Below are 21,108 nucleotides of genomic sequence, written 5' to 3'. Positions count from 1 at the left end.
AAGTGGCCACTTAGGAATGTGTGTATCCCTTATGAACCGATCTACTAGTCTTTCTAGTCCTTTTAGCAGAAAGGACGTTAGGCTTCGGTCGAAAGCTTTTTGCGTCTGTGTAGGTGGGTTTTCCTGGTTTAGGAATGAACAACACCTTCACATCACGCCATTTAATTGGAATATAAGCGTTTGCTAGGCATGCTATATATATAATCCGAATATGTAGACCCATGGCATCCATTCCTTCTATTACTAGCGCAGGGATGATGCCATCCGGACCTGCAGACTTGTATCTATGGAACGAGTTAAATGCCCATTTCACTCGCTCCAGTGATACTACTTTGCATGCCAGATTCCAGTCTCTCGGTTGAGGGCTGTATGCACCTGTTGGCCCCGAGATTAGATTTTGGATGCTGCCTGGGAAGTGTACTTCAAGCAAATGATTTGCCGTTTCTTCATCGCTTTCTGTGTACTTCCCATTCTGTAAACGTAAATAACCCAGTTTCTGGCTACGTTCTTTGACCAGAATCCGCTTCAGCTTTGAGGTTGCCTCAAGAGAGTTAGTCTCTTCGCAAAAGCGTCTCCAAGATGATCGTTTAGCCGATCTTATGCTCTTCTTTAGAGCCTTCTGTGCCTCTTTATAGCAATTCCAGCTAGTGCTTGATTCACCATTCAGAGCACGATTGAGGAGCATCCTTGTCGTTCTCCTCTGTTTTGCCAAATCCGAGTTCCACCTTCTTTGGCATCTTTAGTGGACAGCTTTCTTCGAAAGCTTCTCTCATGCTAGTTGTGATCATCTGGGTTGTCTTCTCAATTCCAGTAATGGATTTGATGCGCTTCCCAGGGATCGTAACTCGGGCGCTCAATTCTGTTTGATACATTACCCAATCTGTCTTCCTCGGATTCCGAAATGGAGTGGGTGGAGGTAGATCCATGCCCATAACGAAATCAATGTGTCTGTGATCCGAGAGTGTGATATCGTTTGATACTCTCCACTCTCCGATCAGAGCCGCGATGTCAGGAGATGCCACCGTGATGTCGATGACCTCTCGCCTGACCACGTTGAAGAAAGTGGGTTCATTACCCACATTTAGGATCTGCAAATCGGTTCCTACTAGATACTCCAGTAGTCTCGATCCTCTTGCATTGATGTTCGAACTTCCCCAGCATATGTGGTGAGCGTTGACATCACATCCTGCTATTACCCCCATGCCTCTACTTTTGGCATATTGGATAGCTCTGATGAATGTTCCACTGGGAACGTCTTCTGCGTCGTAGGGGAAGTATGCAGAGCACCATAGTATCTCTTTATCTCCCTGTTGACTTTTTATGGTTAGCTTAGCCGATGTGGTGTCGCCATCACATAGATCGTTAACCAGGTTAGCTTAGTCTTTGGAGACTACCATGCAGGTGCGGGGTCGATCGCTTCCATTGGCATACAATAGGTCAGTATGTTGGAAGTTTAGGCCCCTGACTGCCCCACCAACAACCCACGGTTCTTGTATGAGGTATATAAATGTCTTGCAGCTATTGATCCGACGACTGATAATTGCAGTCGGCGCTTTACAATGCTGCCAATTTACTTGGGAAATGTGGCACCTCATCTACGTTTCAGGTGTAGACGCCTGGGGCTGCATGTCCCCTTCAATGGTTTTAGGAGCCGACACTTGTAACGTGACGGTCCCCAGCCCATAGTAGAGCCGGCAACCCGATTTTTCCCGAACCTTCGTAACATCAGGTTCGGGAACGCCGATAGTGAGAAAAGTTCCCGGCCTATCAGTTCTCTCTCCTGTTTTGCTGCCTAGCAGCAACCAGGTGGAAGTGTTAAGGTTATTCACCAAGTTGTTCCAGAACCCCAACGCCATTTCGCTCTTCTTCTGGAAGCCAGAGAAAGCACTTTTTGATCGATGGAAGCTCAGAGACCCTTTTCAAGGTTAGTCGCGCACCCTCCCACACATCGTTAAGGGAGGAGCAGTACTGCTTGAGCCACTCATTCGTGTCTTCGTCGGCAAAGTTCAGCCGTAACATTTTACGGTATACACCTACCGACTCAAAGCAAAGCTTAATGCCTTGTGCGGACGCAGTCCTTACAGCTAGGAGGAGTTTCCTCCTAAGCTGTTCGCACTGCTCAGTATCGTAGCCGGATGGATTAGAGTCGTCATACAGGACCCATCCATCGGCTTCGATAGCCTTGACTGCAAATGAAGGCCTAGCCGTTGCCGGCCGAGCCCTCTTTGCTGCCTTTTGTGTCGAAGAGTTAGGATCATCCGAGGATCGCTGCCGCTTCGGTTTCCCCTTAGCCGCAGGTGCCCCGAACGCTCCTTTCCCCTCAACCTTGGCACAACTCTTTGGTTGTGCGTTGCCCGGAGGCGGTTTACCCGAAGGCGGTTTGCCCGGAAGCGGTTTGCCCGGAGGCTGTTTGCCCGAAGGCGGTTTGCCCGAAGGCAGTTTGCTGTCCGTGGACAAGTGCTTACCCATGGGCAAGACTTTAGCCTCAGCAAGTGGCGCCGGTTGGAGCCTGGGGTCAAGAGTACTGACAGAAGGGGCCTGCTTCGGCTCCTCCGTTAAGGACTGGGTCCCAATTGAATTGGTTCCCACTTGAATAAGTGGGGAATCTGAGTCTAGACTCAGGTTCTCCATCGATGAGCTCAGGGTTGCCCCTTCACTCGGGGTTGGATCGTCGCGATCGAAGTTTAATAGTGTTTGCTTTATAGGTTTATGTTTTTGTTTTTTTGTTTTTTCATAGTTGGCTGCCATGGCCTCAATTTTTCCGGGGAAAGTAAGTCGATCTCGGCAGAGCCCCCTTTTGCCGAGACAAGGCTAGTTGAAACTGGGGGTCGCCTAGTACCCAGAGTTCACCGTTTACGGCCACATCTTAACCCCTGTGACCATTCAACCCTCGGCACGGTAGTCACACCTTGGCTTGGGGTTTTGATTACCGCTTGGCTTCAGGTGTCACCTCCCGTTTCCTGGAGAATCTTCCTTACTGAGCTCCCTCACCACGACAAGGTAGGTAATCGTCGAGGGAGGGAAGTATGGAAACTTGATTGAAGCCAGGAAATACTGGCAAAGCATGGCAGCTTACTAGTCGATGAACCACTAAGTACAATAAAGTAAAGCTGCAGAAACATGTCTGATATACCGCGTAAATTTGTCAAAAGGGAGTGATTTCTTTTTAATGATTCCTCCTTAAGCATTCCGCAGGATGAGGGCATATCGCTTGCAATGGGCATTTCAAAGCCACTACTCAGGACTTCTAATCTTAATCCTCGATCAAACCATGCTTATATGAGTACTAGCAATGGGCATTGATCTATCGTTCATACATGTGAAATGTGTAAACGCCCGTTAAGTTGGTTTCAGTCGATTTATCTCGAAATGAGTCGCCTGCATAGAGGGAATAACTTCTGTCATATAGCAGAGGCGAATGTCGTTTCGTTTGATAATAATGTGTGATGACCACTTCCAAATGAAAAGGGTTTAAGAAATACATTTGTATCAATTTTGTTTGTCAAGTAATTTAAAGAGAAAGTTTCTTTATTTCTCAGCAGAAATATTAACGTGTAATTATTTTGCCCAAATGAGTCGTCGCGACCGAAGTGCAATCAAAAATTGACGCTAACGAATAATAGTAACCACGAAAATTCGTAACCAAGTTCCTGGTTACAGTGCGGTTGCATGTCTGCGGAGAAATTTTCCATACAAACCCCAGGTTCGGCAACGGTTGCAAGAACAGCAAAATATGTTGATATTTTGTGGGCTGTACGCCACCGCAGCGCCTCAGGGGGTAGGTGAGGAAAGTGCAGGAACTTTGCAGTCTGACAGATTACTCACTGAGGAAGCTATCCCGCGCCTGGCAGCTAGGGATAAGATGCACCACCAGAAGCGAGAAGAAGAAGAAATTTGAGGTCCTCAACCGATAACCGGCGGGAGTCGTCTGACTTGGTGACTGAGTCGGGCTACCGTAATGGACAGCACGGCGTCGAAACCGCTAGTCGTGGAGCGGTTTGACGACCAGGAGCATTGTTTTGCCTGCTGCAGCTATTTCGCTACTTCAGCAGGTTCGCGTGGGCAGCGGATGAAGTGGACTGATGAAATGAACCTCTTCATCATTCACTCCTACTACGAAATAACGGCGGGGGCGGGTACAACATCTTATCGCCTCTTGTTACATCAGAGATTCATCGGGCGTTTCCTGCAATACACACACATGACTGTGCAGCGAGTCGCAGACCAGTTACGCTTTATAATTCGCAGCGACACAATCCCGGTCACCATCAAGGAGCGTGTTCGACTTGAGGTCATCTCAGAAACTGACGTACTGTCTGCCGATGTGTCTCTACTGCAACTACAACCACTTGTGTATTGTGGTGCAGTTGCGGCTATCAGATTGCACGTTCAGAAGATTCGCTTTCGTGCTATTGGTTTGGTTGACCGAGGAGACCCACAAAGTTTTTGTCAAATGCAGTCGGTTACGATGGTATGGCGAAAGTCACTCCAGACGTATCCAGAATGCAACAAGCGCGAGGTACCAGCGGAGTTTTTCAGATTTCTCAACAAATCCCAACAGAGCGTCCAGACAGTGCAGTTTTCGATAACGGAAGCGAAAAAATACTAGCGTGGACTTTGGGAGTTACCCGCCCAGCATGCTGACCACCGTCGAAGGCACCCGTCATGCCAATACGCCTGGTATGAATTTTGCTGATGTTACCGAAGAGAAAGTTCGACGAGCCATAAACAACTCGAAGAACTGGAGGGGTCCAGGTCTGGATCGGGTGCAGAATTGCTGGTATTAGAAATTTACCAGCGATCACAGTCGGTTACCACACAGCATAAATGAGGTCATGAGTCGACCGGGGGAATTTCCATCCTTCCTTACTGCGGGGATTACCTACCTTATCCCTAAGAAGGACACGGTGCAGGAGCCCGCAGACACAAGACCGATCACTTGCTTACCAACCCTCTACAAATTCATCACGTCCATTATTAGTGGAAGGATCAATGCGCACCTCGAGACAAACAACATTCTGTCCGAGGAGCAGAAGGGCTGCCGAGTTGGGTCAAGGGGTTGCAAAGACCAACTCATTATCGATTCGGTAGTTATAGGACAAGCAACCAGAAGGCAAAGAAACCTCTTTAGTCGCAATATCGATTATGCCAAGGCTTTTGATAGCGTCCCCCATACCTGGCTAATCAATGTCCTACATCTGTATCGCATTGATCGGAAACTAGTAAAGTTTTTGGTGACAGTCATGGAATGGTGGCATACCACCTTATCAGTACGTACATCTGAGGGTGCTAATACCTCAGAGCCCATCCGTATACGGAGGTGCATATTCCAGGGGGATTCATCGAGTCCGTTAGGGCTTTGCATGGCACTCAACCCCCTTTCATGACTACTGAATGATGCTAGAGGGCATGGTTTTGCAATTACTTGCTAACTGCGAACTGACACACTTGATGTACTTAGATGACATCAAACTGTACGCTGGTACTGACGACCATCTTAGAAGTCTGTTCCGAAGAGTAGACATGTTCAGCCGTGATGTTCGGATGGAGTTTGAATTAGACAAGTGTCGAATCCAAGTCATCACGAGCCGCATGCCGGACATAGCATTCGCGACCTCCACATCGAAGCTATGACTGAGACAGCCAAGTACCTAGGAATCCTGCAAGGAACCAATGCTCGAGTTCGTGATCTGAATGGTGCTCTGATGTCCGAATTTCTGCGACGTGTAAGGTTGTCACTGAAATCACATCTCTTGAGGAAGAATAAAATAAGCGCGTTGAATGTATTCGCTATCCCTTCACTGGATTATGCATTCGGAATATTGCCGTGGACTAAAACCGATCTGGGAAACGTCCAGGGGCAGATACGGGCAACTATGTCCAAATTCCGAATGCGTTATCCAAACTCTACCGTGGAGTGGATTAACCTGCCTCGTGACATTAAAGGTAGGGGCGTGGTTGACGTGGCGGCACAACATTATCGCCAAGTCGACTCGCTGCGCGCTTATTTTTACAGCAAAGAGTAGGCGAGTCCCTTGCATGCGGCTGTCTGTAAGGCAGACTGTGGGCTAACTCCACTTAACTTGAAGGATCGATCTTTCAATCGCTTTGGAAAATTATGTGTAACGTCAATGTAAATCGTAGTTATGACAATTAGCCAAGACGGAAAAACTGTAACAGTAGGGTGAATATTTAGTTACGATGGTTCTTAACAGATGACGTTCATGTCGGCAAGAAGATCTTGTCAAAGGCGCAAAGTAGTTTTCTAGTAAAGTGTTTATATGCCTCTCTGGAATGTTCCGCGGGGTATAAAAGAGCCGGGAATCCGCCCACAAAGTTTCTCGCGCCTTTAGTGCGGGCGCAGTTTTGAAAAGTCAAGATTATACTACAATTGTCAAGATCCATGTATATAAAGAATAATATACTAAGTAAAGTAAATTCCAGAGAAGGTCGGGTTGGCCAAATAATGTAATAGTCACCCGTTTGATAGAGTTAAGATCAATTAGCCATTATTTAAGCTAGCATTAAGTAACCATTGTCTAGTTGTAAGTAACTATTGAATAAAATTGAATTGAATTGCCCACAAAGTCAGTCAAGTTTTAGAAGTAGAGTTAAGCACGTCGGTTATAAATATGCCTCGAATTGTATTAGTTGAGGGAAGTATTCTATAAGTAATTGTGCAGTACGTTTGTTTAATTTACTGTTTAATAAACGCTTATATTAAAGTTATATAATGGATTTTTGTTTAGTGCTACGCAATCCAGTGATGAGAGCTTACGTAAAGCAAGTAACTTAACCAGTGACGAGTACGAATAGCTAAGAACGTAACAATTGATGACAGTGGTGTAATTACGTCAAGTAAATCGTAACAATTGGTGACAGGAATACCACTTTCAAGCTCAGACCCTCTCCCAATAGTAGTGATAAGGAATTAAGCTCCTCTCTGCGAAATTTCCAATATTAACGGAGATATACGCGTTTAAAGCTTTTACCAAGATTCCTTTAAGTTTCAGCAATTTTCCTGGCACCCGACCTCCAACCTACATACCATTTCGCAGCTCAGACTCTCCCCCGATAGTAGCTACTTTTCTCGAAATCCTCAATATTAACGAAGATATACCCATTTAACGTTTTCCCCAAGATTCCTCCAAATTTCGGCAATTTTTCTGGCACCCAGACCCCTAACCTATATACCATTTCGAAGCTGCTACAATAGTAGTGATCACAAATTTCGCTCCTTTTCTCCAAATTCTTAATAATAACGAATATATAAGCGTTTAAAGTTTTCCCGAAAATTTCCTCCAAATTTCGGCAATTTTCCTGGCACCGATAGTGATGATGGCGAATTTCGCTCCTTTTCTCAAAATTCTCAATATTAACGGAGACAAAAGCGTTTAAAGCTTTCCCCAACATTCCTCCAAATTTCGGCAATATTCCTGGCACGCATTTATTCCGCTGCTATGTTTCCTGCTTTGGAATCGTGAGCATTTTTTGGTGTTTACGAGCCTCGTGAGGCAAACGAAGTTTGTGTCTAACCGCGATCGTTATGTCAGCTTACGATCTCCTTCGTATTGTGAGTTCAAAACATTTAGACGAAATGTCGAAGCAGCTGAGGAACAGACATTATATTTCTTTAAATTAAATCGCATAAAGTACATAAGGTATTTCCTAATGACCACCTCGAAATTCTGTTTTGAAAGTTGAACTCTCAAAAGGACGAGATTGTTGAAATAGCCGGAACATTAAATTACATGACATACAAATTAGGCACAAATGGATTTCCTAAATAAGTATCTTTTGAAAATTCTGTCTTGACAGTTGAACAATCGGAAGGCGGTAAACCCCAATTCGTTTGAAAATACACACAAGACGCTCCCTACCAAACGGAACGATTTAAACGCGCCCTTCGGTCGGCTTGGATGTACTGGGGTCGTGGGCTTCGCGAACGTCATATCGACGCAGCTTTTGACATGCTCGCATTTAGCCGCATTTGCGACGGGGACGTCACTTTTCTTAGCTCACACTCAGATTCGCGGGACATATCTGTAAAAGGCGAGGGTCGTTTGTGTTCACTGTGCTTGCGAACCTCGGATGTCATTTCAGTACACAATCGCCAAAGGGCACGCAGCTAGCGTGGCGCCTAAAGACAGCTGGTGACGGTTGAAGTCGGCCTTGATCACGCAAAAAACAAGAAAGTTGTTCGTGTTGTCAGACTATGCCCCTTCCGGAGCCGTGGAAATTTAATCTGATTTGCAGTATGTGCACGTAGTGATTATTTTTTGTAAACAACAGATGTGAAATTAGCTCGTAAAACCAAGTCAGATTCCAATTTTTTTAACTGCAATTGTACGTTGCCATTCAGTTAGTCTTGTCGGCCGCGATTTACCCGATCATAGGAGAAGAGACGGAGTAAAAAACCAGGATATATCCGCGTCAATTCCAAAATTAGAAGATTAAGACATCGTGTGCCATTTATGACGATGCGAGTAAATGAGTTCGGATTTTTGCGTCGGGGAAGCTAATCGGTAACATGCGAACTCACTAGGGTCGCGCTGGAAAGAAGAAAAGGAAACTTGGATGGCCATGAGGTCAGAAGGCGGCGACGTCGCCGCGGTTGGCATTAATAACCATGCAGACGTTGAGCGCGAGCTTTGGTCGCATGGTGTGCGTGACAAATCCGTCGATGGCGCGGTAGACGGCGGTGCAAATCCCCAAGACAAATGTCATCCAGAAAGTGGCTGCACCGGTTGTCCTGCCGATAACCAGGATGTGGCTCTTACAGATGACTCGGACGCGGTCGATCCAAAGTGGAAGCGATTCTCCGAGTGGATGCATTGCGTGTGCCTAGTAACATTTGATCTCGAGTTGGGCCAGGTCATGGAGGTAAACAACAATGTGATTAAGGCCAGCATTCTTTTTGTTCTAACCCAGTTCATACATACACTCCCCAATTGTTTACGCTGTTGCAGCTGATTTATCCAAAACACGTGACCTTGTCGGAGCAGGAGAAGACAAATCTATGCTATTTAGCCTTTCCTGATTCCAATTCCGGTTGCATGGGTGATACCCAATTCCATATTCGTCTACGAGTAGCTCCGTGCACTGGTGACACGCTTCTCAACGCCACTCAACGTCAATTCAACACGCAATGCATACCGGTTCAACGCGTTGATCCTGGGCACTACTGGGGATTTGTTTACTTTCGTCAGACGAAGGATACATCGCTTCCTCGCGGATACTTTCAGAAGGTAGGTAACCACGGGATTTGCCTTTGTTATTATAGCCCGCGTACTGTGCAGTGGAAATTCTGGCTAGTCCCAGATCAGATATATGCATCCAACGAGGATAGTCATGTGGGATATCAAATGGAAGTACAGTAGCATCTCGAAACAGCAAATAAGATAAAACAGTGTCTGCTCACTATTTTGAATGTGTTCGAACTATTATTTGAGGATAGGTCTTTCGAAGTGTCTATACGAAAAACGGAAAAATATTTTCCGTAACGACTTTTCACCTAATAAATTAATATCCGGACACTCTGAAACCAAATGAATGTGGGGTGATCAGAGGTTCACCCTCTTTATATATTTGAGTCATTATTTTGGTTAACATAAAACGTACACTGTAAGGAGGACACAACCAAAAGAAAAAAGTAGAAAAAAACAATGCCAATCGCGGCAGGCAGACAATCATTTAAAAAAAAAAATGCATTTTTTAGGCAAAATTAAAATCCGAACACATCTTTAAACAAGGCCGAACATGTGTGCAAACGTAGTCCTGTGTTATCACGAGAAAGAGCACTGAATTGTTTGTTATCACTGAACGGAACTATATCGAGTTACACCAGTCGCAATTCGTAATGTCATCATCATCATCAACGGCGCAACAACCGGTATCCGGTCTAGGCCTGCCTTAATAAGGAACTACAGACATCCTGGTTTTGCGCCGAGGTCCACCAATTCGATATCCTTAAAAGCTGTCTGGCGTCCTGACCTACGCCATCGCTCCATCTTAGGCAGGGTCTGCCTCGTCTTCTTTTTCTACCATAGATATTGCCCTTATAGACTTTCCGGGTGGCATCATCCTCATCCATACGGATTAAGTGACCCGCCCACCGTAACCTATTGGGCCGGATTTTATCCACAACCGGACGGTCATGGTATCGCTCATAGATTTCGTCATTGTGCAGGCTACGGAATCGTCCATCCTCATGTAGGGGGCCAAAAATTCTTCGGAGGATTCTTCTCTCGAACGCGGCCAAGAGTTCGCAATTTTCCTTGCTAAGAACCCAAGTTTCCGAGGAATGCATGAGGACTGGCAAGATCATAGTCTTGTACAGTAAGAGCTTTGACCCTATGGTGAGACGTTTCGAGCGGAAAAGTCTTTGTAAGCTGAAATAGGGTCTGTTGGCTGCCAACAACCGTGCGCGGATTTCATCATCGTAGTTATCGGTTGTGATTTTCGACCCTAGATAGGAGAAATTGTCAACGGTCTCAAAGTTGTATTCTCCTATCCTTATTCTTCTTCGTATTTATGTTTGACCAGTGCGGTTTGATGTTGTTGGTTGATTCATCTGACGGTGCTGACTTTGCCACCATATACTTTGTCTTGCCTTCATTGATGTGCAGCCCAAGATGTCGCGCCGCCTGCTCCATCTGGATGAAGGCAGTTTGTACGTCTCGGGTGGTTCTTCCCATGATGTCGATATCGTCAGCATAGGCCAGTAGTTGGGTGGACTTGAAGAGGATCGTACCACTTGCATTTACATCAGCATCACGGATCACTTTCTCGAGAGCTAGGTTAAAGAGGATGCATGATAGCGCATCCCCTTGTCGTAGACCGTTGTTGATGTCGAATGGTCTTGAGAGTGATCCTGGTGCTTTTGTCTGGCCTCGCACATTGGTTGGGGTCAACATAGTCTGTCTTATCAATTTCGTCGGGATACCGAATTCTCCCATGGCCGTGTACAGTTTTACCATGGCTATGCTATCATAGGCGGCTTTAAAGTCGATGAATAGATGGTGCAACTGTTGCTGATTTGCCTGAAACGAAGCCTCTTTGGTATGGGCCAATGATGTTCTGACATATGGGGCTATCCGGCCTAGCAAGATAGTGGAGAATATCTTATAGATGGTACTCAGCATCGTGGTACCTCTATAATTGCTGCACTGTGTGATATCTCCCTTTTTATGATAATGCCTCGTTGCCAATCGTCAGGCATTGATTCGCTGTCCCATACCTTGAGCACAAGTTGATGAACCACTTGGTGTAACTGGTCGCCTCCATATTTAACTAATTCGGCTATAATTCCATCGGCTCCTGGTGACTTATGATTTTTTAGCCGATGAATTGCACGGACTGTTTCTCCGAAACTTGGTGGTAGCAGTATTTGTCCGTCGTCTTCAGTTGGCAAGACCTCCAACTCGCCGATGTTTTGGTTGTTCAGTAGCTCATCAAAATACTCAACCCATCGCATTAATATGCCCATTCTGTCGGAAATCAGATTTCCCTCTTTGTTTCGGCAGGATGAGCATCGAGGTGTATAAGGTTTCACCCTGCTGACTGGTTGGTAAAACCTGCGCGTCTGGTGCGGTTGCTCTCTGTACTTTTCTAGTTCACAGACTTGTTGGTTCTCCCAGGCTTCCTTTTTCCATCTGTCAAGTCGCTTCTCCGCTCGACGGAGTTCGTGATAAGTCTCTGCGCGTGCCCGCGTTCTTTGAGAATGCAACATTACTCGGTATGCGGCATTCTTCCGTTCCGTTGCTAGATTACATTCATCGTCACACCAGCCGTTCCGACTCCTTTTGCGGCTGGGGCCAAGTATGTTTGTGGCCGTATCCATGAGAACGTTCTTCAGGTGATTGTGAAGATCATTTGTTGATGCCTCATCTTCAGGTCCTCTGTTGACTGCGGTTATTGCGGCATCCATTTCCCTTTTATAGGTGTCGCGAAGGGTTGTGTTGTGGATGGCTTCAGTGTTCACTCTCACCTGATTGTCAGAGGGGATTCTAGGTGGTATTGCTATTCCAGCTCGGAGCACCATGCCAACGAGATGGTGATTCGAGTTTATATTGGCCCCCCTATATGTTCTGACATTCATCAAGGCTGAGAGGTGGCGGCGTTCGATCAACACGTGGTCAATTTGGTTGAAAGTGGTCCCGTCTAGAGAGGCCCACGTATATTTGTGGACCGCTTTCCGCGCAAACCAGGTACTTCCAACAACCATTTCGTGTGACCCTGCTAATTGAATAGTCCGCAGTCCGTTATCATTTGTTTTTTCGTGTAAGCTATGGGAGCCAACGTATCGCCTGAATACTGACTCCTTCCCTACTTGGCTGTTAAAATCGCCAAGTATGATTTTGATATCAGATCTGGGACAGGCTTCGAAGGTTCGTTCTACTGCCTCCTAGAAGGTATCCTTCTCCGACTCTGCAGTCTCCTCTGTAGAGGCGTGAACGTTTATGAGGCTTATATTTCTAAACTTGCCTCACAAGCGCAGAGTGCATAGCCGTTCGCTTATGTTTTCAAAGCCGATAACGGCAGGTTTCATTTTTTGGCTGACTAAGAAACCTACTCCGAGCACATGGTTTACTGGATGGCCGCTATAATATATGGTGTAGTGGCTCTTCTCCAGGAAACCGGTCCCTGTCCATCGCATCTCTTGCAACGCTGTTACATCAGCCCTATATTGGGACAGGGTATCGGCTAGTTTCTCATCAGCTTCATCTCTGTACAGGGAGCGCACATGAGAAACGCCTACCATTCCCCTTTTTACTCCTATCCTTGTCGAATACCTCATTGGCGAACTTGATGCCAAGGTCGGACCTGGCTACGATGGTCTTCCAAACCTCTTTTTGATCAAAACTGGTAAGTCCATCTCCCTTCCCCTATCTCTTATTTTCAACAACAGCCTTGAAGAGCATCATTTCCCCAGCTTGTGGAAAGAGGCTCTCATTATCCCCATTCACAAAAGTGGCGATCGTTCGCTTGCCGAGAATTACCGTCCCATTTCCCTCCTCTCCTCCTGTTCCAAAATCCTGGAAAGATATATCAGCGACTGGTTGTCCGCCCACTTTGGCCAACACATAGTGAAAGAACAACACGGCTTCGTTAAACGTAGGTCCACTGCCTCCAACCTGCTTGACTTTACTAACTTTGTCGGCAAATGTCTAAATTCACGGAAAGAAGTGCATACCATTTACACTGACTTCGCGAAAGCCTTCGACACTGCAAATCACAAGATACTTCTATCCAAACTCTCGTCTCTAAACGTTCCCAAACCACTTGTTTTATGGCTTGTCTCTTACCTTTCCAACCGATCCTGCCGCGTCTCTTTTGACGGCTGTACTTCCCGCTCCTTCTCCCCCCTCTGCTGGCGTCCCACAGGGGTCTATTCTGGGTCCTTTGCTATTTTTATTTTTTATTAACGACCTTTCTCCCCTCCTTACTTGCCCCTGTTTGCTCTATGCAGACGACCTTGAGCTGTTTTCCGCTATATCGTCGCCTATAGATTGTGTTTCCCTCCAGAATAACCTGGACACTCTGGTTCGTTGGTCCTCGTCTAATGGTTTAGCGCTAAACGTCAGAAAGTGTCACTCTATGTGCTACTCCCTAAAATCCTCACCCACTTCTTTCTCCTACTCGCTTGACGGACATTCCTTATCCTGCTTAAATTCCACTCAAGACCTCGGAGTCACTTTCGACAATAAGCTCCGCTTTGACACCCACTGCCTCGATGTCATCAATCGATCAGCAAAACTGTCAGGCTTTATTCTTCGCTCCTCCTCTGATTTGATTTGAGATAATTAATTGGAATTCTCTATTTGTTGTCCGTTAATTAAATAAATAAATAAATAAAATGCGCAAATCGTTATTCCTTTGTCGTTGCCGGGTCCGTCGTTTTAAAATCCGTCCTGTCCGAGGCTCCTGTTGTGGCTTAGTAACAAGTTGTTTTCCGTGTAGGGTTGTCAGCCCTACCCAACCCCCAACCTGGAGGACCAGTTGGTACAATTTGTCCCGTTTTTAGGCGCGGGAGACTCGCCTTCATCCTCCTCCGTCTGCAGCTTTTCGTTAAGAAAGAGCTCCTAGCGGTCACCACGTGGAGGTGGAGATAGGGTTTGGTAGTAGAGCTGTTCGTGTTGGTTCAGCAGGCATTTCCCAGGTTTTATGCTCCATCGTGGGTACCAATCCACGTTTCGCCCCGGGACCCATACTACCCTTTGACCACTTTGCCATGACATGCTTTGCCAGTATTTTCTGGCACGATACAGTGGTAGCCTTCTGATGTTTTTTTGATTTTTCGGTTGAGGATCCGTGAAATGATCACTTTCAACACACCACACTCCCCACCTTTCCAACAAATGTCAAAACGAAGACCGACTTCGGAAAGTACTAACCGAGACCTTTCATTTGATACCTCACATGACTTTTTTTGTTTTACACAAAACCTTAAAAAATACTAAAATGCAACTAGTAGTTCAATTTTTATATTTAAAAATGACGTTAACTATGACGGCACACGGTATAAAATATAATTGAAGGTGTATTTACCGGTGTGAACCTCATATAAGCATTTGGCTAGATTCATTGTAAAGTCTAGAGTAGCAGCATCGGCACCATTTTATACTATTACGTGTGCTGTTGATCGTACTAACCTCAATGATTTTTTTTATTTTTTTTTCCAGAGTTTTATCATAATGACGAGGCTTCCATTTTTCAACCTATTCTACGAAATGTGTTCGCTGTTAGCTCCAGAATATTTCCGTGAGGGTATCAGCGTCTTAGAGCGAGCGTGTGATCAAATATGCCAGTGGCCGTCGTTACAAGCCGGTCAATCATTGTCCTTACCGCTGTTAAGAACAGTATATCAGACAGTTCTATCAAAAAATTCTAGTAAATTCCATTGTACATTTTCGGTGCCCACTAGTAGTAGCAGTAGCCGTAATAACAGTAAGAACGCTTCGGATGATGATTTAGCAGGATGTTGTGAATCAAATGAAAATCGAAGTGAAAAGACTGATGCCACAGCAAGTGTACATGGCCCGTCCCTGCCTCCACAGGTGTTAACTTCCGTTCATGAAATCGAAATATTTCGAAGTCTGTTTAGCGTTATAACGCAGATTCATTTGCTTTGGGAGTTGGTGCTTATTGGTGAGCCCATTGTAGTAATGGGCACCTCACCAGATGATTGCTCATACATGGTGCAGTCACTTATCTCGTTGATTGCACCCCTTGCATATTGTGCGGAATCTCGTCCATATTTCACTATACATGATAGTGAATTTAAGGAATTTACACAACGACCCGAAGGCCCGCCGCCCATTATCATTGGCGTGACAAACCCATTCTTCAACAAGCCTCTGCAGAATTGGCCACACATCATCCGGTTGCATGGACAACAGTTGCAACAGTCCTCCTCGCCAGTTGGCTTACTTACTGGCACCCTAGTCGGAGTCGGAGATGGCAGTAATATTGTCACGACCGCTACCGCCGGTGGTGCAAGTAAAAACTCATCAACTGGATCAAAGCTCCGTAAAATCAAATCATTTAGCGGCTCTAAATCGACCGATTGTTCGCCTGGAGTCTACACTAAATATAAACCGTTCTTACAAAAGGACAAATCTGTTATAAAGAAAATCCTACACGGCGTTAAAACGAAGAGACCGGCATCAGTTCAGTCCGCGCTACTTAGGCGGTATCTGTTGGAGTTAACTCAGAGTTTCATGATACCATTGGAACGGTATATGGCATCGTTGATGCCCTTGCAGAAAGATATTAGTCCATTTAAGGCAGCTCCTAACCCCAATCAATTCAAACAAGACGATTTCTTATCTAAGCTGGAGCAAGCTGGGCCGCATCTAACATCGCCACTGAAAGGTGACTGGGAAGGTCTATATAAAAGATTTTTCCGTTCGCCAAATTTTAAAGGATGGTATGAAATGCGGGAATTGGAATTGCGACAAACCCTCCAAGCACTTCAACTCCAAGCACTTTCCGATGCGGTAGGTAGAATTTATTATAAATGAGTCATCAAATTGAAAAAAAAATTTCTTTTTGGCAGGATCTGAACCTTTGGGCTCAAGGAAAACACGAAGTTGAAATTGTGGATATGATACTTAAACTAAAACAAAAACTTCAATTGTACAGTAATCCGGATGGGTGCCAATGTAGTGGTGGTCATAAATGCAGCAGTAATGGAAGCATCGGGAACAGTGGGACTAGTTCAACCAGTGGGGTTTGTAACGATCCCAATAGGCATTTAATTGATAGTCTGCTCTCATCGAACCATGCTCTTAAAATTTCAATACGTAAGCAACTCATGCAGCATTTGGAAAGCATGACACAGACACTACCGGACGATCTTAGAACAATTTTAAAAGATACCTGAATGTTCTTATCATATTATTTTTAATATATAGTAAGCTGTTCTGACGTGTATATAGGAGAATATTTCGAGACGGAAGATAGGGATATCGCTGTTACTTGCTCGTAATTAATATCAAAGCATCTGACCAGTTCAAATTCAGTTCTTCAAAATGAAACAAAATTGACATAAAGTGAACAGAATTAATGTAAAGCCAAGAAAACGAATCAAACGAGAGATCTCTAGAGATACTAATGGAGCAATTCAATGAAATTCTATTGATAAACGGACAAAAATCCTAAATCCATCTAAACTTTTTGCTCTCCATTTTATATATTTCAGTGCCTTTTGTGGTGAATTTTGCAAGAGGAACTTGCGAAAAAGAAAAAAATAGGGGTTCACTTAAGCTAAGTGGAAGTTCAAACAGCTTATCACAGCTCGTGTAGTTCGGGAAAGATATTGGGTGATGTATGTGTGTGTACGGCATTTAGTTTAAAATTTTCTCAATTTACCAGTCAATCTATAGAAGATTATTGAATGGAATACAGCTACACGTGCCGGCCGTCGCCTCAACTCGCAAATGTTGTCCCATCTTTCCAATTATCTCCGCTTATGCTTCAGTTGAACTGGAGTTTAAGCTTCTGTTTCGACTTGATGAAATTCCTAAGTCCTTTTTCGCGGATTCCTCGCATGCTTCATTACTTTTTTTGTACAAAACAATCTCAAATTCAAGTGGAGAGAACCAACTTTAAAAAAAAATGGAGAATTTAAATATGAAAAAAGTGGACGAAAAGGAATGTGTACACATGCACGCATATACGATGTATGCATATGGATGGATGAATGTATATAATGTGTAGGTAGGTATGTATGCGTATTTGGATGTGTTTATATATGTGTATGTGTGTATATGCTTGTATGTATATACATATCCTTGTAAATATAGATGTATGTTAATACGTATGTGTATACAGTGGCGGTGCAAAAAATAGCATGACCCACTTCATAAACTGAGAAGGAGCAACAAATGAACTGGCAAAGTTTGATTAAAACTTGAATATAGCGATAAAATGAAGCCAATAGGTGTAGCAAACGCAATACGAAAGTAAATTCATATCGTAACTTCTAATAGAAAGAAATGACATTCATGGCATGAGGTCTAAAAACGAACGGTGAAAATAATAGCAGTTCAATAATAAACAAAAACGAAGTAAAGCTTAGGTTCAGTATATTAACAAAGAAAGGTTCAATATTTAGTTGTGTCCATTTACCTTAATTAGTGCTTCGCAAGGATGTTTCATCAAGTCCAAAGCTTGGTATTACCTTTCAACAAGAATCGCCTTCAAGGAACGGTCTACTATTGTCTAAAACTTCCTGGTTTTTTTCTTGTTTTCGATTTTAAGTAGATTTTTCGGCATCGTTAGACGTCTCTTTAAAGATTTTTTATTGGATTGCGGTCAGGCGGTTAAGCAAGACGCTCCATTACGAAAATGTTATTGTCCGAAAATAATTCTTTAGATTTTCACCCCGTAAGTGTAGGGTCTCTGTCCTGCTGGAGAACCTATTTAAGAGGGTATTTCGTATATTAATATATGGGAGGCTAGCTGCCTGAAAAATGTCTACATAGACATTTTGGTCTACACTGTTCTTGATCCATTATATTGGACAATAGTAGGAAAAGCGGGTTCGTCATCATGATACTGGCTTCTTTACGGTGCTTAATTGTTTTCGCTGTCAAGCGAGAATCGTATTCGATTGAGTGGACCTCGAACATACTGTCTTCCTCCTTTGAGACGAAACGATTTTACCTTCGTCCATCCATAAAATATTTTTCCATTTTTAGATGTTATTTTGTATATTACTCATGCCTTCAGTTTTAATTCCTCTTCTAAATAAATTACATGCAAACACAGGCTTTTGTTCGGCTTGACGATAGATTTTACGTCCGAAGGCTATAAAACCCGCTTTTGGACGACGAGTCTCAATTTTTTATATTTGATTGCAATTGCAATCATTTTAGTTGAACAATTGAACAGTGAACTTTGCGTGTTTCTGTTACGTTTTACCCTCCTTGATCAACTTACTGAATTTCGTTTCTTGGAACGATAGTATAGTTCACGTCTCGCCTTTTCAAACAAAAATTCCAATTTTATTTCGTTTATCAACAAAAATGACCAAACTGTTGTACCCGGTCTATTGTAAGGAGAAATAATGTAAAGAAACTGCGCTGAATGACTACTTGCTGGCAGAAATTAATTTTTACATTGGTTCTGTTATAGTGAGCTGCTGTAAATTATAACCATTTTCACATTTCGTTGGAAGTAACATTTAGCAAAATACACATTCATAAAAACTTGAACATCAGAAATTATATTGAGAGGGATGTAATGTATGTCACACTGCTTTTTTTTTACCGCCACTATATGTATGCATAGAATATGCGTGTATGGATATATGTATGTATATGTATATATAGTAAATACTCAACGAGCCAGTATACTTCCTCAGAAAAAAACTTGTAAACAAAAACAAATTTATGGAAATTAAATTAATTCGAAAATATGGAAATGGCTTTTTTGTACTTCTGGGAAAGGAAAAATCCCGATTTCATAGATACTGCTGTTAATTTCCGCTGGAAATATAACACCGAAGGGAATTTATTCAAAGTTTTACGCAAAATCTACTCAGTACTACCGAAAACTATTTACCAATGCTGTGCTCTGCAAGGATTTGCTCGACGATAACATCTTTTTTCAGCCATATTCATAATTTTCCCTATCTAGACAACATTTTTCTACTTCTATTATTTCCTCAAGGGGAGACCAGACCGTCTCCTTCTGCAAATTTTGATATAAATAAGTTTAATAAAACAGGGACCGCTTCAAAAAAATGTTTGGTCGACCCATTCCACCGAAAAGGAATAAAAAGCGAAAGCGTCACGGCTCACAGCTTGCGAATTCCCTGCCGACATAGCTGAATTTTACTGGACGGATTCGACCATTGTTCTCGCTTGGTTGAGTGATCACCCAGCCAGGTGGAAAACGTTCGTCGCAAATAGGGTGAGCGAAATCCAGGCTACGAGCAACTCTAGTCAATGGAGACACGTCGATACAGAGTGGAACCCGGCAGACATAGCGTCACGGGGAGTGACTGCTTTTCAACTCCTCAAAAGCGATTTATGGTGGAACGGACCCGAGTGACTGCAACACAAACCAATCAACTACTCGTCAAGGGCAATCGACATTACCACGACACTCGAGAGAAAGCCTGAGACCTCCTGCAAAGTTGCGAAGGTTGCGAAGTTCACGTTCGATGATAGTATACTGGGGAGGTACCCCGACTTTGGAAAACTGAATAGAATTGTGGCATATTGCCTTCGCTTTAAGTCACCAACTATTGCAAAACCTGCAACCCTGATAACTACAGAACTCAACAACGCTGAAATGGCATGTGTACGGCTATCCCAAGCATTATCTTTCAAAGATGAGATTGAAAGGTTGGACAAGGGACAACCAATTCCAACCACTTCAAAATTATTTCAGCTGACACCGTTCACTGATGCTGAGGGGATCCTCAGGGTGGGCGGAAGACTGCGACACTCACTTTTATCGGACGATCGTAAGCATCCAGTGATTCTAAGTCCTGACTGCAAGTTGTCCGAATTGATCGTAAGAGCATACCATTTGCGCACTTTGCATGGAGGCAATCAAGTAACCCAAGCAGCAATCAGAAGACAGTACTGGATATTGCAGTCTTCGAAATTGGTAAAAACATGCATCCACAAATGCATAACCTGTTTTAAATCAAACGCAAAGCCAGGAGAACAGTTAATGGGAGCGTTACCTGAAACACGAGTCACCCCTGGAAGAGCCTTCAAAACCTGCGGACTGGATTCTGCCGGACCAATACAACTAAAATGGTTATCGGGCAGAGGTGCTAAAACGATGAAATCCTATATAGCCCTCTTTATCTGCTTGAAGACCAAAGCCATTCACTTGGAGGTTGTTGTGGTACAAATTTCGTAGCAGCCAGTAAATAAATAAAACACCAGTTCATGCAGATGATGAAAACAGTTCAGTCCACGGTAGCTAACGACAAAATTACCTGGCACTTCATACCCCCGAGCAGTCCTCATTTCGGAGGATTATGGGAAGCTGGGGTGAAGTCAGTCAAACTACATCTATAGAAAGTAATCGGTGGCAGCTTGTTAACAATGGAGGAAATGTATACGGTTCTCACCCAGATCGAAGCAGTTCTTAATAGTCGGCCACTCATGCCCATCAGCGACGATGTTAATGATCTGGAAGCACTCTCTCCCGCGCATTTTTTGATTGGCGAACCACTCATATCAATCCCGCAAGAAACCCCGAACGAAGAATTAAACCTGCTGAAAAAATGGAAACTGACACAGCAAATTGTAAAACAATTTTGGAACCGGTGGTCAGATGAGTTCATCTCAAGGTTGCAACAAAGGCCAAAATGGATGAAGACAAAGCCGAACCTGGAACCCGGACAACTGGTATTAGTCAAGAGCGAGAATTATCCTCCATCAAAATGGCCATTAGCTCGTATCACTGAGGTTCATCCTGGTGCAAACGGTCTAGTTCGCGTAGCAACAATTAAATTACATGGCCGTATTACCAAGAGACCAATCGTCAAGTTGGCGGCTCTACCTATTGAAGACCACCGTCCAGTGAACATTCCAGAGGGTTCTAACGAGAATGAACATGCCTCCGCGAAAAAAC

At 44.0% G+C, this 21,108-nt stretch overlaps 1 protein-coding gene across 1 annotated transcript; it reads left to right on the top strand.

Moving 5' to 3' along the window:
- Nucleotides 1–7,858: 7,858 nt before the first annotated feature.
- LOC119660790 (protein DENND6B) lies at nt 7,859–16,676 on the top strand. The gene is made up of 4 exons (XM_038069593.1): nt 7,859–8,883; nt 8,970–9,248; nt 14,685–16,001; nt 16,061–16,676. The coding sequence occupies exons 1-4, from the start codon at nt 8,578–8,580 to the stop codon at nt 16,385–16,387; spliced, it is 2,229 nt and encodes a 742-aa protein (XP_037925521.1). The 5' UTR covers nt 7,859–8,577; the 3' UTR covers nt 16,388–16,676.
- The last annotated feature ends 4,432 nt before the right edge of the window (nt 16,677–21,108 follow it).

The sequence above is a fragment of the Hermetia illucens genome, chromosome 7, assembly GCF_905115235.1.
Source record: "Hermetia illucens chromosome 7, iHerIll2.2.curated.20191125, whole genome shotgun sequence".
NCBI classification, from domain to species: Eukaryota; Metazoa; Arthropoda; class Insecta; order Diptera; family Stratiomyidae; genus Hermetia; species Hermetia illucens.
The sequence above is the reverse complement of the archived record's forward strand: the minus strand, read 5'-3'. Positions and strand labels throughout refer to the sequence as shown.